At 57.2% G+C, this 13652-nt stretch overlaps 2 protein-coding genes across 4 annotated transcripts; one reads left to right on the top strand and one right to left on the bottom strand.

Annotated features, from left to right (window-relative positions):
• The first annotated feature begins 2210 nt into the window (after positions 1 to 2210).
• Gas2l1 (growth arrest specific 2 like 1) lies at positions 2211 to 6916 on the top strand. 3 transcript variants are annotated; one of them, XM_026788749.1, is made up of 7 exons: positions 2211 to 2293; positions 2414 to 2642; positions 2960 to 3612; positions 4759 to 4866; positions 4947 to 5043; positions 5132 to 5303; positions 5632 to 6916. In XM_026788749.1, the coding sequence occupies exons 3-7, from the start codon at positions 2980 to 2982 to the stop codon at positions 6650 to 6652; spliced, it is 2031 nt and encodes a 676-aa protein (XP_026644550.1). In that variant the 5' UTR covers positions 2211 to 2293; positions 2414 to 2642; positions 2960 to 2979; the 3' UTR covers positions 6653 to 6916. The 3 variants fall into 3 exon arrangements, with proteins under 3 accessions (XP_026644550.1, XP_013208858.1, XP_013208857.1); XM_013353404.2 differs by lacking the exon at positions 2414 to 2642; XM_013353403.2 differs by lacking the exon at positions 2211 to 2293 and having other exon boundaries at positions 2304 to 2642.
• Positions 6828 to 9358, bottom strand: Rasl10a (RAS like family 10 member A). Its single transcript, XM_005366159.3, has 3 exons — positions 8833 to 9358; positions 7910 to 8034; positions 6828 to 7687 (listed from the first exon to the last, which is right to left on the bottom strand). Exons 1-3 carry the CDS (start codon positions 9049 to 9051, stop codon positions 7420 to 7422), a joined length of 612 nt encoding a protein of 203 aa, XP_005366216.1. The 5' UTR covers positions 9052 to 9358; the 3' UTR covers positions 6828 to 7419.
• Between the last annotated feature and the right edge of the window lie 4294 nt (positions 9359 to 13652).

Here is a 13652-nt window from a genome sequence, read left to right as displayed (position 1 = left end):
TGCTGGGATTAAAGGCGTGCGCCACCACCGCCCGGCCTATTTTTAACTCTTATGTGATGACTACAGTCCTATTTTACAGATGAAACCATTAAGGCTTAGTGAGCTTAACTAAGAAGCAGTTTCAAGATTGAAACATTCCAGGCTGCAGAAATGGCTCAGAGGTTAAGAGCACTGGCTCCTCTACCAGAACACCTGGGTTAGTTCAAGTCCCAAAACCACATGGTGGTTCACAACTATCTATAATGAGATCTGATTCCTGCAAGTGTACATGCAGATAGAACACTGTATATATAATAAAATATTTTTAAAAAGATTGAAACATTGCATCCTACAAGGAAGCTATTTAAGCAAGAAGATAACTCAAAATAGCTTCCGGAAGTCCCTGAAACAGACCAAATTCACTAGGCCCCTTTCTCCCCACCAGGGTAAGCAGAGTCAGGCTGCAAAGAAGACTCTGAGACAAGCTGAGCTGAAAGATCTGAAAGAAGTAGAAACCTGCTGAGCTAGCTGCCTAGAAGAGGTTTAGAGCAACTGAGGCACCTGTGGCAGGCTGTGCGGTGTGCTCCAGGTTCCCAGCTCTGTGAGCCATCACTCATGCTGGATGGGCTTTGGTGATGCTGATGTCTTTGAGTCATTTCTGCTCCTGGACATAACTCCAATAAAAACTGAACTTTTGTGGTATCTGTACCTCAGTCTGTCATGCTTCTCTCCTGTGTCCAGAACCCTGAAGGAGGAGGAGTCAAATTTCTGCACAGCTGCTGGCTGCACTTTTACCTCAACCTCCCCAGTCCTCAGTTTCTCTAGATCTACAAAACTCATATGGGGCTGGCAAAATGACTCAAGGGAGAAGTCTTGCCACCAAGCTACAATCTCCAGGACTGTACATGGTGCAAGGCAGAAAAAACTCCCAAAAGCCTGCCTTCCATGCATATCCTGACACGTAGGCATGCGTGCACACACACACACACACACACGTAATAAAGAGTGTCTGTGTAGCAGATTATTGCTGGGTACGATGGCTCCTTACTGTTTGTTCTAGACCAGGTCATTTCTCAATTCCTTCACTTAGTATTTAGTCTCCATATCCAATTCCCCACCTCCAGTCTCTCCCTCCCTCCCTCCCAACCTCCCTCCCTCCCTCCCTGCTGGTTGCTGTTTAGCAGCTCTTTCCCAACAGTGCTGGGATTAAAGGTATGTGCCACCACCGCCCAGCAATAACAATATAATAATAATAAGCCCCATCTAAAATGTCAATGTCCTTTGAAAAGCACAGGTCCTGTATGACCTGCCCTCATGTCTCTACCACTCCAGCCTTGCAAACCTACCCCCCTTCCTTCCTTCCCTTCTTTTTTGAAACAGGCTCCCTCAGTGTGAAAAACTCTTCCTTTAGATATCTCCCAGATTCCTCCTTCACCTCCTTCCTTGACCCGAGTTAAAATTAGTTTTTCCACACACCCACAGGTTCCAGACTCTTCTCAGTACCTCTTCCTCTCTCAAACCAGGGGCTGCTTTCCTGACAACTGAGCTGGGTGAGACTTGGCACACAGAAGGTGCTAACAAATGCCTGTGATCCTTGAGAGTAACAGTCACGATCAAGCTGCTACTCCCTCAGCTTCTCTCCTGGAGATGCCCTTCCTAGAGGTGATTCCACAGTCTTCAGGTCTAGGAAGCACAGTGGGAGCTTTATGAAAGCTGTGGCCATCCAAGTAGCAGGCGGTGCCCAGGCCGTTGGGCGACAGTAGGGGGCAGGATTCCCCAGATCTTCCGCGCTCGTCCTCAGGCGTGGAGTTGCCCCTGCCACGCCCCCTCCGTAGCCTAACCCGCACCCACCTGCCTATCCCTGAGCCCCAATGTCCTGGTCCCCTAAACTACTGTCTCTAGGCCATCCTGGAGGAAGGGCATCGAGTTATCTGGCCTGCAGAGGTCCACCAGGGACGGAGGTGACTCTGCAGTCCGGGCCCCTATCGCTTCCGGGAAGGCCATTGTCGCGGAGGGAAGACTACTAAAAGAGTCCGAACTCCTCCTCGGGAGATCCAGGACTGAGGAGGTGGCAGGTCAAGAGTGAAAGATCGTCAAGAAGGCGTCTTCGCCCGCCTTGGGGTCTAAGGGTCTAGAAGGGCACGGCCCCTTTAAGAGCGCGGCCCCGCCCCTTCCTGGCCGGATCCGAATTCCAGGGGGGCGGGGCGGAGCCGGCGCCGGGATGCTGCGAGCTCGGGCGGCGCCTGTGTGCGGCGGCGCGGCCCGGCTCCGGCCCCGCCGGGGCGATGCTCCGCGGGGCGGCGAGGTGAGCCAGGTGAGCGCGGGGACTCTCAGGACCCCTGTCCTGGGTGCCCGGAGGTGGGCCGGGCGGTGCGGGGCCTCCGCTTCTCAGGGCTGTGTGACCTTGACCGGCCACGCACCCTCTCTGGACCAGGCCGCGAGCACTGCGGAGGCTCGCGGGGCTCATTCGGAGTCCGGGCCTTTCAGGCACCCGCCGGGGACGGCTTCTCCCAGAAGGCAGAGCCTGCCTGGGCGACCCGACTCTTCCACCCACTGCTCCGCGACCTTCTGCCAGCGCCTGCCCTTTCTGCGCCTCAGTTTCCTCATCTGTAGAATGGAGATAGCGTCGCCGCGCTGCCGGTGGCGCGGCCCTTAGCGGAGGGGTGAGGAAAAGGCGGGGACTTCGTGAGGGCTCTGGGCTGAGCCGTGGAAACTGCCCCTCTGTTGTCCTGCCTGGGCGAGGCCCCTCTCCTGGCCCTCCCTGCCCACATGTCTTTAAGTGGCGTTTCTTCCCCGCGGGTGCCAGCCTGGCCCTAGCCAACCACCCCTCAGAGCCAGACAGCAAACAAACACTAAGATGGTATGAATTTCATTGAGCGCTTTGGAGCAGGCCATGGCACTGTAGCCACAGTGGCAGGCTGCAGAGGGAGAGTCCATGCGGGTCTCCACGGCAATCCTGACCTTTGTCTCCTGCCTACAGTGACTCCACTGGCCCTGGGCATGGCGGACCCAGTGGCGGGCATCGCGGGCTCTGCGGCCAAGAGTGTGCGGCCCTTCAGATCCAGTGAGGCCTACGTGGAAGCTATGAAGGAAGACCTGGCCGATTGGCTCAATGCCTTGTACGGTCTAGGTCTACCCGGTAGTGGTGATGGCTTCCTCACAGGGCTGGCCACAGGCACAACCCTGTGCCAACATGCCAACGCTGTCACCGAGGCTGCCCGCGCTCTGGCTGCTGCCCGCCCAACCCGAGGTGTAGCTTTCCAGGCACACAGTGTGGCGCCTGGCTCCTTCCTGGCCCGAGACAACGTGGCCACTTTCATCGGCTGGTGCCGGGCCGAGCTGGGGGTGCCTGAAGTGCTCATGTTTGAGACCGAGGACCTGGTGCTGCGCAAGAACGAGAAGAGCGTGGTGTTGTGTCTGCTGGAGGTGGCCCGGCGCGGGGCGCGCCTCGGCCTGCTAGCCCCGAGGCTGGTACAGTTTGAGCAGGAAATTGAGCAGGAGCTTCAGGCTGCCCCTCAGGTATCCAGCGTCCCTGCTGCTGAAGAGGGTACCACTGAAATTGTCGCTGCATCCGGGGCTCACACGCGCACACCCCGTATGACACCCAATGACCTTCGGAACCTCGATGAGCTGGTGAGTCTTCTGAGACACACACTGGGTGGCCCCTGCCCACCCTCCTCACCTGGGGACCAGATGGCAGAACTAATGCCCATCCCATCCCTGAGCCTCCGGGGGCCCACTTTCTGCAGCCTGCCCCACAGAAAGGGTGGTACGTATGGTGACTGCCGGGTGTATACCTGGACACAAAAAACTGGATAAGGCCAGAGAGGCAGAGTTAGACCACACAGCCCAGCTGTGTCTGAGCAGATAAAAGCCCAGCTTCTGGCATGAGCTCTTTTTGTATTTAGTCAGCAGCAACATAGTTCGGTGCATTGCTTCATTTGGAGGACTGACTGGGGCATCTTTTGGCACACGGGTGCTAGACAGACCTCAGGCTGAGCGCTTGCTGCCCCCAGCCTAGGCTAGGTGCCCACGGTGTCTGGGGAGACCTCAGCTCTGGTGCCCAGATGGAAAGCCTAGCCCCGTTATGGCTGCTGCTGGGAACAGGAAATGCTATTGGAGCATAGGAGGTCCAGGCTTCCAGCTCCCTCCTCCTTTCCCAAGACCTAGGTGTCCCTGCAGCCCCCCCGCAGCCCCCGCAGCTGGACCGAGAGTTTCCTTCTTATCAGGAGCTCTGGACCACGATGTGCCTTTCTAAGCGTCAGGCGCTGTGTGGCTGCCGTCCACATCCACCCCCAGCCCGGGCCTGGGTCACCCAAGGCCCCACCTGCCCATTCCCTTTGGTGCCTCTGTTGGTAGGGAGGATAGACTCCCACAGAGCCAGCTTGTCACCGCAGCCTGGCCTCCATTGACATGCGTGCTTGTCAGGCCTCTGTGCGGTGCGTGTGTTCCACATGGTGCTCCTGATTGGGATGCTCAGATGGGAGCATGGGCCTCCTGTGCGCATCCTGGCCTGGCTGTGGATGGCTCCAGGACTCTCCTGGGCTTAAGGCTTCTCAGGGAGTTTCTTCCAGAGAACAGTCCCTGACCTGATTGCAGCCCTATCCTCTCTGGTTGGCTTCCAGAACTCTCAAGAGTTCTCAGAGCCCCGACAGTGAGCTGGCAAAAGGTCCTGTGTGGGAGGGAGTGGGCACTTCCTCCTGTCCTGCTGCTGCTGCTGTTAAGCCCCAGAAGGAGGGACTTGATCCTTGACCTTCAGCCTCTGGTCTTTGGCCTCAGGTAAGGGAGATCCTGGGTCGTTGCACCTGCCCGGACCAGTTCCCCATGATCAAGGTCTCGGAGGGGAAGTACCGAGTGGGAGACTCCAGCTTGCTCATCTTTGTGAGGGTGAGTGGGGACGGAAAGGCCAAGTCTAGCCACCCAGGGCGTGTCTAGGAGGCCCGCTTAACCTGCCCTCTGACCTGCAGGTGCTGAGGAGCCACGTGATGGTTCGCGTGGGTGGCGGTTGGGATACACTGGAGCACTACCTAGACAAGCATGACCCATGCCGCTGCTCGTCCACTGGTAAGTGCCGGGTGGGAGTGTGGGCCACCGGCAGGGAGGGACTGGTCTCTGAGGCCCTGCCGCTCACCCGCAGCATCCATCCCCACAGCCCACCGTCTGCCCTCACAGAGGGCCGGGACTTTCTCCCCACGGAGGGGATCACCCACTCCTAGTCCCCGCCCTGGTAGTCCAGTCCCTGGGAGTGAACGCCGGGGCTCCCGGCCAGAAATGACCTCCATCAGCCTGCGAAGCACAAAGGAGGGGCCTGAGGTCCCGCTCAGGTGAGAAGCTGGAAGGCAGAGAAGCTACCGGGGCTGGTGGGGGAGGGGCGTTCGCTTGGGCGCGGTGACTCACACCCTGGGAAAAGTTCCCGTGCGTGGGGGCGGGCCTGGCTTTCCATCTCCATGGTAACCCAGACAAACCAACAACACAGCTGGGGCGGGCTCCAGGCAGTGGCCCGTCCAACCCAGACTTCGGAAACCTGGGGCGGGGAGTAGCGGCCTCACCCGGGATACTCACTTGTCCTGGAAGTCCCCTGGCCAAGCCCAAGCCTCACCAGCTCTCTCCACTCGCGCCAGTGATGCACATCTCTCTCGCTCCCCGCCTCAGGCCCCGAGATCAGCTGCCCCCCCTCCCCCGCTCCCGTCGCTACTCCGGGGACAGTGACTCCTCCTCAGCCTCCTCGGCCAAGAGCGGCTCCCTGGGTGCCCGCAGCGACGACATGGCCACTAGCTTCAGGAGGGAGCAGCCCAGCCACCGGCTGACCTCTGGCCTCCCCGCCTCCCCGAGACGGCCGCCCACCCCTCGCAGCCAGTCTCGAGACCGGCTGGATCGGGGACGGCCCCGCATGGCCCCGGGAGGCCGAGGCGCTCAGCTTTCGGCCTCCAGCCCCGTGCGTCGCGCCCGTAGCCAGAGCCGCGAGGAACAGGCGGTCTTGATGGTGCGGAGGGACCAAGACGGGCAGCACTCGTGGATAGCCCGGGGCAGGGGTGTCGGGGGACCGGGGGGTTCTGGAAGGAGCACCCCACAGACTCCGCGTGCTCGCAGTCCTGCGGCGCCCCGGCCTTCCCGGGGCCCCAGCCCGAGCCCAGAGCTGGCTGCCACACCCGCCAGCGTTTTCCGCACACCGCTGCAGCTTGATCCACAGCAGGAGCAGCAGCTGTTCCGGCGACTGGAAGAGGAGTTCTTGGCCAATTCCCGAGCCTTGGAGGCTGCCGCCAGCCATACCCCCATGGGACCAGCCCCTGACCCCCCAGCTCCGGACTCTGCTTACTGTTCGTCCAGCTCTTCATCTTCATCACTCAGTGTCCTGGGTGGCAAGTGTGGCCAACCCGGGGAATCAAGCCGCACAGCCAATGGGCTGCCCACACCCCGCAGCCAAGCTCTGTCCAGCTCCTCTGATGAAGGCAGCCCCTGCCTTGCTGTAGGGGGGGCAGTGGATGCAACCCGCTCTCTAACTGGCCCAGAACCGTCTCTGACCTTGGCAAGGGGGCGGATGGACACACAACCAGACCGTAAACCCTCACGCATCCCCACACCTCGGGGGCCCCGCCGCCCATCAGGACCCATGGAGCTCGGGGCTTGGCATTCCCTGCAGTCGGTCACCCCAAGGACCCAACCAGATTCCTGAATGTGATGGACCGGCTCAGCCGCACCCATACCCCATTCCATTTTCTTTGTGGCCTTAACCTACCCTCTGCATCAGGGACCCCCTTCCACCTCTTGAGCACCAGACCTCATGGGACCAGACCCCACGGGACCACATGACACAATGAGACACCTGTTGTACATTCCGGTTTCAGGGATGAGTGTTGCTATTTAATTACTAATATTGAATGCCTTAGAGGATACTGGGCCAGCCTGGTGTCCAGTAAACAGAACCTCTGACAGTAAAGTTGTGCTCCAGCTCCTGTTTTTGGGGGACTGAGCCTTCATTATATGCTGGGATTCCAAAGTTAACTGCCTTGAGGCCAAACCTCAGTGCTCCGATCTGCCTATTCCAGAACAAGAAACCCTTAAATTGTACATTTAAATTGTCTTTTATTACCTGGTAAGGCATGACTTAAAAAGTAGCTCCAATAGTCCAACACTGGAGAGGCAGAGGCAGGTGGATCTTTGTAGTTCAATGCCAGTCAGGCCTATGTCGTGAGACCCTGTCTCAAAAAGCCAAAACCAGAAGGTATTTGCAGTAAAGCGCCAGGAGCTGTACGAATGCTTCCAGCCATGTTCATATTCAAGTCCTTTCCATCAGCGATTGTGACCCAATAAGGTCTCAGATAAAATTGATCTTGTTGAATGATTGGGAGTTGGCTGGGTCCAATCAAGTTCAAAGAAAAGCCTGTCGGCTAGGAAACTGGGTGAGAGCCTGCTTTTATGAGATTTCCCTGTCCATTCCAGTCACATGAGGCTGCAGCGCGCTGGATGCAGCGCCCCCTGCAGTCGTAGGGCCGGATGCGCAGGACGTGTGCGCACTAGAGCACAACGCAGAAGCTCTCGGAAGAGACGCAGCACGTGCCAATTGTATTTGGCTGAGCATTCGAGGTAGCCGCAGCGCCAGCCCCTGCGTACTAGAGTGGCCAGTGCACGACGAGGTCCGAAGCGCAGCCGCTGACGGTCCCGCTTGTTGCCTACCACGAGGATGGGGGCCTCTGGCGCGCCTGCGGGCCTGGAGGCCGGATGGATATGAGAGACGCAGTGCTGGAGACTCCGTGGCCTCCTCCCCATGTGTACAAATGTAGGCGGGTCCCTTCCTACTGCCAGAGACCCCCGGGTATTCCAAAGACCTCATACAGCAGGAGGCCTCATGGGCACAAAGTATGATCCAAAAACACCCAAACCAGAACTACCCGCTCCCCTAAGCAGACCTCCACCGGCAGCCAAGTCTCACCTGTTTTCTGCTATGCGCTGCCTCAGGGCTTTCACATAATCAAAACTGTCGGGGCTGCAGATGTCGTAAACCAGCACAAAGGCATCTGTGTCCTGCAAGCTCCATTCTTTAGGGTCTGGCCACTCCTGGGGGTAGAGACTGAGGTTTACAGCTGGAGGTACTCCAAAACCCCATGGTTCCTCCTCAGATCCCATCACCTCCCAAACTCTGTATGCACCCTCCCTCAGTCTAGATTTCCCAGGCGTGCCCTTGTCAGTCCCGAAATCTCCCTCCGTCCAGGACCTCCCGTCAGACTAATATCCCCGCAACCTATACAACTACTGCTACTCTAATTGCCAGGTGCGGACCCCGGAATCGGCCTTCCACCAGCCAGCAGATGTTGTGACCGTCCCGGTGCAGCTGAACAGGTGAAGCCTCTGGCCTAAGCACCTGCTGCTCTTTCCCCTTGCAATATTCTTACGGCTTCCTTTATCCATTTAGCCTCCCAGGTGTTGCTCAACTGCCAACCCCTCTGAGAAGTCTTCAAAGGCATCCAGGGCCAAAGACTAGAAGTCTGTCTGGGACTTTGCACAAATTACTGAGTTTTTGATCCAGGACACAGGAATGAGGGAGCACTGACCCCCTCTAGAAAAGATGCTCCTGTATCTATGTCTGGCTCAGTCTATCACAGCGGCTCAGCTCAGACAGTACTGTGCCACACGCCACCAGCCCAGGCAGGCAAGAAAGACACCAGAACTCACGGTGACAAGAAACAGTCACGGGTGCCTCTAGGCTAGTGCAGGAGGCTCCCATGCAGTACAGCAAGACATACTCTTTAATTCCGTAACACGCTGGGGCGCCCTGGGTCAGTCCACGTGGACACGCACGTGGGCACCAAGCACACACACACACACACAGACCCCTGGCCACCTTCGAACCGCTACCTCGAGACTTCTGGGGCTTGAGCTAGGGCCAGCGACGTCACCATCGCGGATACTCAGGTCGTAGACAGCGCCGTCGAGGAGCACGGCGGGCCGGTAGAGGCGAGGACCATCTGTGGGCCGGTGGCGCTCGGGATAGTCACCGAACAGGAACTGGCGGATGATGGCAGTCTTGCCCACTCCCGGAGCACCCAGAACAGCCACACGCAGGCTGCCGCCCATGGCTGGCCCGCGGCCCCGCGCCCGGTGCCGGGGAGCTTCATGAGCCGGCACCGCGCCGTGCGCGCCCTGCCGAAGACACCCGCGTCGCGCCGCCTGCAGCACCTGAGCAGTAAGAGGCCAGGCCCGAGGATCGAGCGGGCAGACGAACCCGCAGCCCCGCTGGGAGAGCGCACCCGGCGCGGCGCAGACCCGCCCCCGCCCGCAGCTCTGTCCTCTTCGCTCCGGCGCCGGGAGCCGCCGCCCCAGTCGGCCGCGCGGGCGAGCAAGCGAGCGAGCAGGGCCTCTCGGAGGCGGCGATGAGGTAACCGTCCGCCCCGCCCCTCCCGGGGAGGGTCAGGGCTCAGTGTCTGCAGCCCCGTTAGTGCCTAGTCCCCCAGGGGACAGCATGCTCCCCTCAACCGTTCTGAAACAGAAGCCCCTGGGCGCCACCTTCCCGCTCCTCCAACACCGCTAGCTGCAACCTGGCTGTTGGCCAAGCCCAGGTCCCGGGAATCAGGCCACCTGGGGTCAGACCCGGCCTCGGGCTGAGTGACCTTGGACAAATCTCCTCGAACTCCGTCCCCGCCAGCAGCGTTGACCCGTGGCTTCAAGGCTTCCTCCTATAGCCTGAGACCCTAAGCGCCAAGTCCTTTTCTGAGCTTTACCCTGCGTCATCTTTGAACCTGAAACCTTAACCTGGTATTCTTGGTTTAGGGAGGAGGAAACTGAGGCTGGAGAGGGGCGTCCCCAAGTAAGAACAGCGGAACCCTAGTCCGAACCTGCATCTCCTCTGAGACCCTTCCACCTTCTTTACACCCACGAGGGCAAATGACCAGAAGAACAGGGTTCAGAGGACTAGCCTGAGGGGAGGTGGGGACAGAAGGGTTTGAGCCCGTACACAAATCTCTGCTCAGAAGCTCAGCCCCAAACCACTGCCTCAAGAGGTTGGAGGTGCAGAAACAGATCCAGATTCACCGGTCACTGCATAGAATCCCTCAGAGGGAGGCATCATGCCATCCGAACAGGGCAAGCACCGAAGCTCCTCCGACAGTTTGGAAAGTCTGGGTTGCCCAGCCTCCATCTGGCTCTGCCATCTCCACACGTATGGAAGAACTTCCAAGCCTCTGCCCTCCACCCAGATACTGCGAAATGCAGACACGTGACCTCCCCCTAAGGCGGTCATTCAGTCACCTATTCAACAAGTACTGCAAGTCTAGCCGGAAGGCTCTAGAAGTACTTAGAACTAGGGCTCTAAAGGCACTGACCGCGCATCCACTAGCGGAAGAAAGGGCCGGAGAAACTAACCTGTGAAGGGGGAGAATGCAGACCCTCCCACAGGAAGCAGGTGTCAGCTGCCAGGGGTAGTGCTTGGAGGCTGGATTATCTTCCTGTCCCGGAGCGGACCTAGGCCTGGTCTGGCTCCTTCCCGCTCCAGCCGCTAGGGACTGTACAGCGGCTACATTCTAGGCCTTCACATTCAGACGAGTGACAGCTGGCTCCCCGCCCCCTTCCCCTTCTTGCTGAGTTTCCCTAGAATGACTCCTCTTCCGTTTAAAGGTTTTCAGGCTTCTGGGTTTTACGAGCTGCTTCCAGAAACAAAGAAGCCAGTAGATAAATTCCCTTCCTCTTAGCACACGGCGGGGAGCAGGGCAGACACCAGGCTGGTCTTTGGGGCTGTGTGTGCCTTAGGGCCCAGCGCTGGAGTTCTCTAAAACTAAAACGTCAGATTCCTTTTTTTGGCTGAGTGCCCATGGTGGGCTTCCTCTGGAGTCGCTAGCGACATTGTGGGGGCACGTCTGGCCCCCAGTGAGACGTTGAAGCCTGTGTTTATCTGTTTTGGTTTGATTTTGGTTTTTCGAGACAGGGTTTCTCTGTAGCTTTAGAGCCTGTCCTGGAACTAGCTCTGTAGACCAGGCTGGCCTCAAACTCACAGAGATCTGCCTGCCTCTGCCTTCCAAGGGTTGGGATTAAAGGGTGTGCAACCACAGCCCAGATGTCTGTTTTTGGCCTGGCTGCCCTCAAAATTTTAATCCTGCGCCAGTCTTTTGAGCGCTGGGGTCACGTGTGCAGCGCTATACCTGGCCTGAGTATTCCTAGAACCGTGGAAGATGCTATCCTTGGGACGGCCCCCAGGACCCCACAAATCCCTTGCACACCAGAGTTACCAACCTGGCCTGAGTATTCCTAGAACCGTGGAAGATGCTATCCTTGGGACGGCCCCCAGGACCCCACAAATCCCTTGCACACCAGAGTTACCAACAGCAGTTCACACTTATCCAGACTGGTGTAGTGAAGAGCTGAGCTCAGCTCTCTGCCCATCTGAGCCAGAGGGGGGCTGTCATGTCACCTAAGCTAAGCCCGGAGAAACAAAGCCCCAGATAGTGGAGTGGCCTGGGGAGCAGCTGAGCAAGCCAGGCTGGGAGGCCCTTCCCTTTCCCAGTTTGCTGCCCTCACCTCTCAGGCAGCAACGTGAAGGTCACACTCTGTTTTTTTAAGACATATCTTCAGATCTATCCTATTGACCTGCACCATATGGTTTCTTTCTGGGGAGCCCAGTTCCAGTGTTTCCCTGGGGTTCAGCCTGCATCAGCTTCAGGGGCCTTTGGCCTAGGCTCCCCCAGCCACATCACTGTTCTGCCTACAATCATGACACCACACCAGCTGTCCCAGCTCGTACTCACCTCCCTGAGCGTTAAATGGGGGGTCCCCTACTGCTCAGACACCAGGCACTATATTCTCATCCACGGTGGCCTCACCCTCCTGAAGGGACAAAGAGTCAGCTCAGGTGCTGAAGAGCCCTCAGAGCCTCGGTTCCCACCTCTTTCAAAGGGACGGTAACCCCGCTGATAGTGGTCACACACATGGGTAACCCCAGAGCACAAGGAACTGCATAGCAAGACCCTGTCTCAAAATAAATATTTAGGAAAATAAGTTTAGATTATTAAAATTCCTAGTCCGGACCTCATAGAGTTGTGGGGCACAATGAGGTTAGGAAATGAAAATCTGCCCAGAGAAAACAATTCCATCTCATACGTAAAGTAAAGACGCGGCCGCGGGATGCTGTGTCTACATGGTGAGCGGGCACCCGGGCTTTCCCGTTCTGTCACTCGTGAGGACCTAAGTGGCACCCTGAATAGTAAGGAGCACATTCAGACCCAGGGCTCGGTTCCGTACACTGTGTTCAATAACAGGAACCAGGCTCTTTGAGAAATGGCCTGCTGTAAGGCTGGGACAGGACAAACACAGCCCAGAATAGCTTGGGCAGTCAGGAAAAAAAGGAAACGCCAAAACAAATAAATTAGCACAAGGATGGTGTGTCAAAGGGACAGAGTAGGACAGGAAAGGGCTCCTGGGCCTGGAGCTCTTCCAGCGGAGGAACAATGATGTGGCGGGCTTGCTCAGGTATTCGTGAGCTGAGCACACAGGAGCCTGAGGCTGAGGATCCTGAGTTCAAGGCCTGTCTAGGCTGGATAGCAAGAACAAAACGAGGCCTGGGTGGACGGCTCAGTCAGCAAAGCGCTTGCAGGCTGAGGACCTGAGCTGCAATGCCCAGCTCCACATCAGAAGCTGGGTGAGGCAGTGTGCCTGTAATCCCATGTGGAGAGGGAACAGGAGGATCCTAGGCTTGGACATACCATCAAAAAAAAGATGGAGTTGACTTTCACACGTGTGCATGCTGACCCCACACACATGCACACAAATATATAACAACCAAAAAACAAACACAAAAACTGATCTGTAAGTCCACACTGATGAAAATGCAATCCCAAGAGAATAAACTTATTTTTCTCTCAGAAGAATTTCAAAGATTGTACGTACCCTGCCCTCCTCCCCCCCCCCCCCCCCCCCCCCCGTGTTCTGTCTCCCAGACCACTGGGTCGGTGACTTGTTTCCAGAGAGAAGAATCTGGGGGCCTAGGGCTGGGGGTGGCTCGGTGGCATAGCACTTGTCTAGCCTGCTTCTGGCTGTATCCCCAGCTCTGGGAGGACAAAGGGAAAATCAGAAGGAAGCTGAGCATAGCGGTGACTCAGGCCTCCAGCCAGCACCAGGGAGGCTGCAGGAAGAGGATGCCAGTTCAGGCCGGGGCTGCCCTGTGCAGAGAGTTGGGGGTGGGGAAGGAAGGAAGGAAGGAAGGAAAGAAGCAAAATCAAGGCAGCTTGATTTCTGGCCCAGCATGTGCAAGGGTCCTGTTAATCCCAGCACAGTAGAAATGTATAAACAAAGTTTATTTAGTTATTATTTTGTTGGTTTGTTTGAGCCCAAAGTGTCGTGTAATCTCCTGAAGTTAGAAATCAATACATGTGCTAGAATATTCAAGAAGCGTTTTTCTTTCTTTTGAGACCAGGTCTTGTTGTATAACATTTGCTGGCCTGGAACGCTGTAGGCCAGGCTGGCCTTGAACTTCTGGAATCATTCTGCCATCTGAATTCTGGAATAACCAGATGTGTCCCTGTGACCCGGCCTTTACCAAGCACATCTGTTTGTTTCTTTTTCCTGTGCTGTGTGAGTATTATACACACATGCATGCTAGCACGAGCCTCCTATGTGTGCACTGAGGCCAGAGGAGGAGGTCGGATGCCACTCTCTAAATGATTCTTTAAAAAATATTTTGTTATTTTTTT

The sequence above is a fragment of the Microtus ochrogaster genome, unplaced genomic scaffold, assembly GCF_000317375.1.
Source record: "Microtus ochrogaster isolate Prairie Vole_2 unplaced genomic scaffold, MicOch1.0 UNK6, whole genome shotgun sequence".
NCBI lineage: Eukaryota > Metazoa > Chordata > Mammalia > Rodentia > Cricetidae > Microtus > Microtus ochrogaster.
This window is presented reverse-complemented; position numbering and strand designations above follow the sequence as displayed.

Excerpts from the sequence above, each read along its gene's own strand:
- Gas2l1 (XM_013353404.2), top strand. The coding sequence starts at position 2,980 with ATGGCGGACCCAGTGGCGGGCATCGCGGGCTCTGCGGCCAAGAGTGTG. Across the intron at positions 3,613-4,758 it reads TTCGGAACCTCGATGAGCTG|GTAAGGGAGATCCTGGGTCG; the intron begins GTGAGTCTTCTG and ends CTTTGGCCTCAG. Across the intron at positions 5,304-5,631 it reads GGGCCTGAGGTCCCGCTCAG|GCCCCGAGATCAGCTGCCCC; the intron begins GTGAGAAGCTGG and ends TCCCCGCCTCAG.
- Rasl10a (XM_005366159.3), bottom strand. The coding sequence starts at position 9,051 with ATGGGCGGCAGCCTGCGTGTGGCTGTTCTGGGTGCTCCGGGAGTGGGC. Across the intron at positions 8,035-8,832 it reads CAAGCCCCAGAAGTCTCGAG|GAGTGGCCAGACCCTAAAGA; the intron begins GTAGCGGTTCGA and ends CTCTACCCCCAG. Across the intron at positions 7,688-7,909 it reads CAGCGCATAGCAGAAAACAG|GCCCGCAGGCGCGCCAGAGG; the intron begins GTGAGACTTGGC and ends TCCGGCCTCCAG.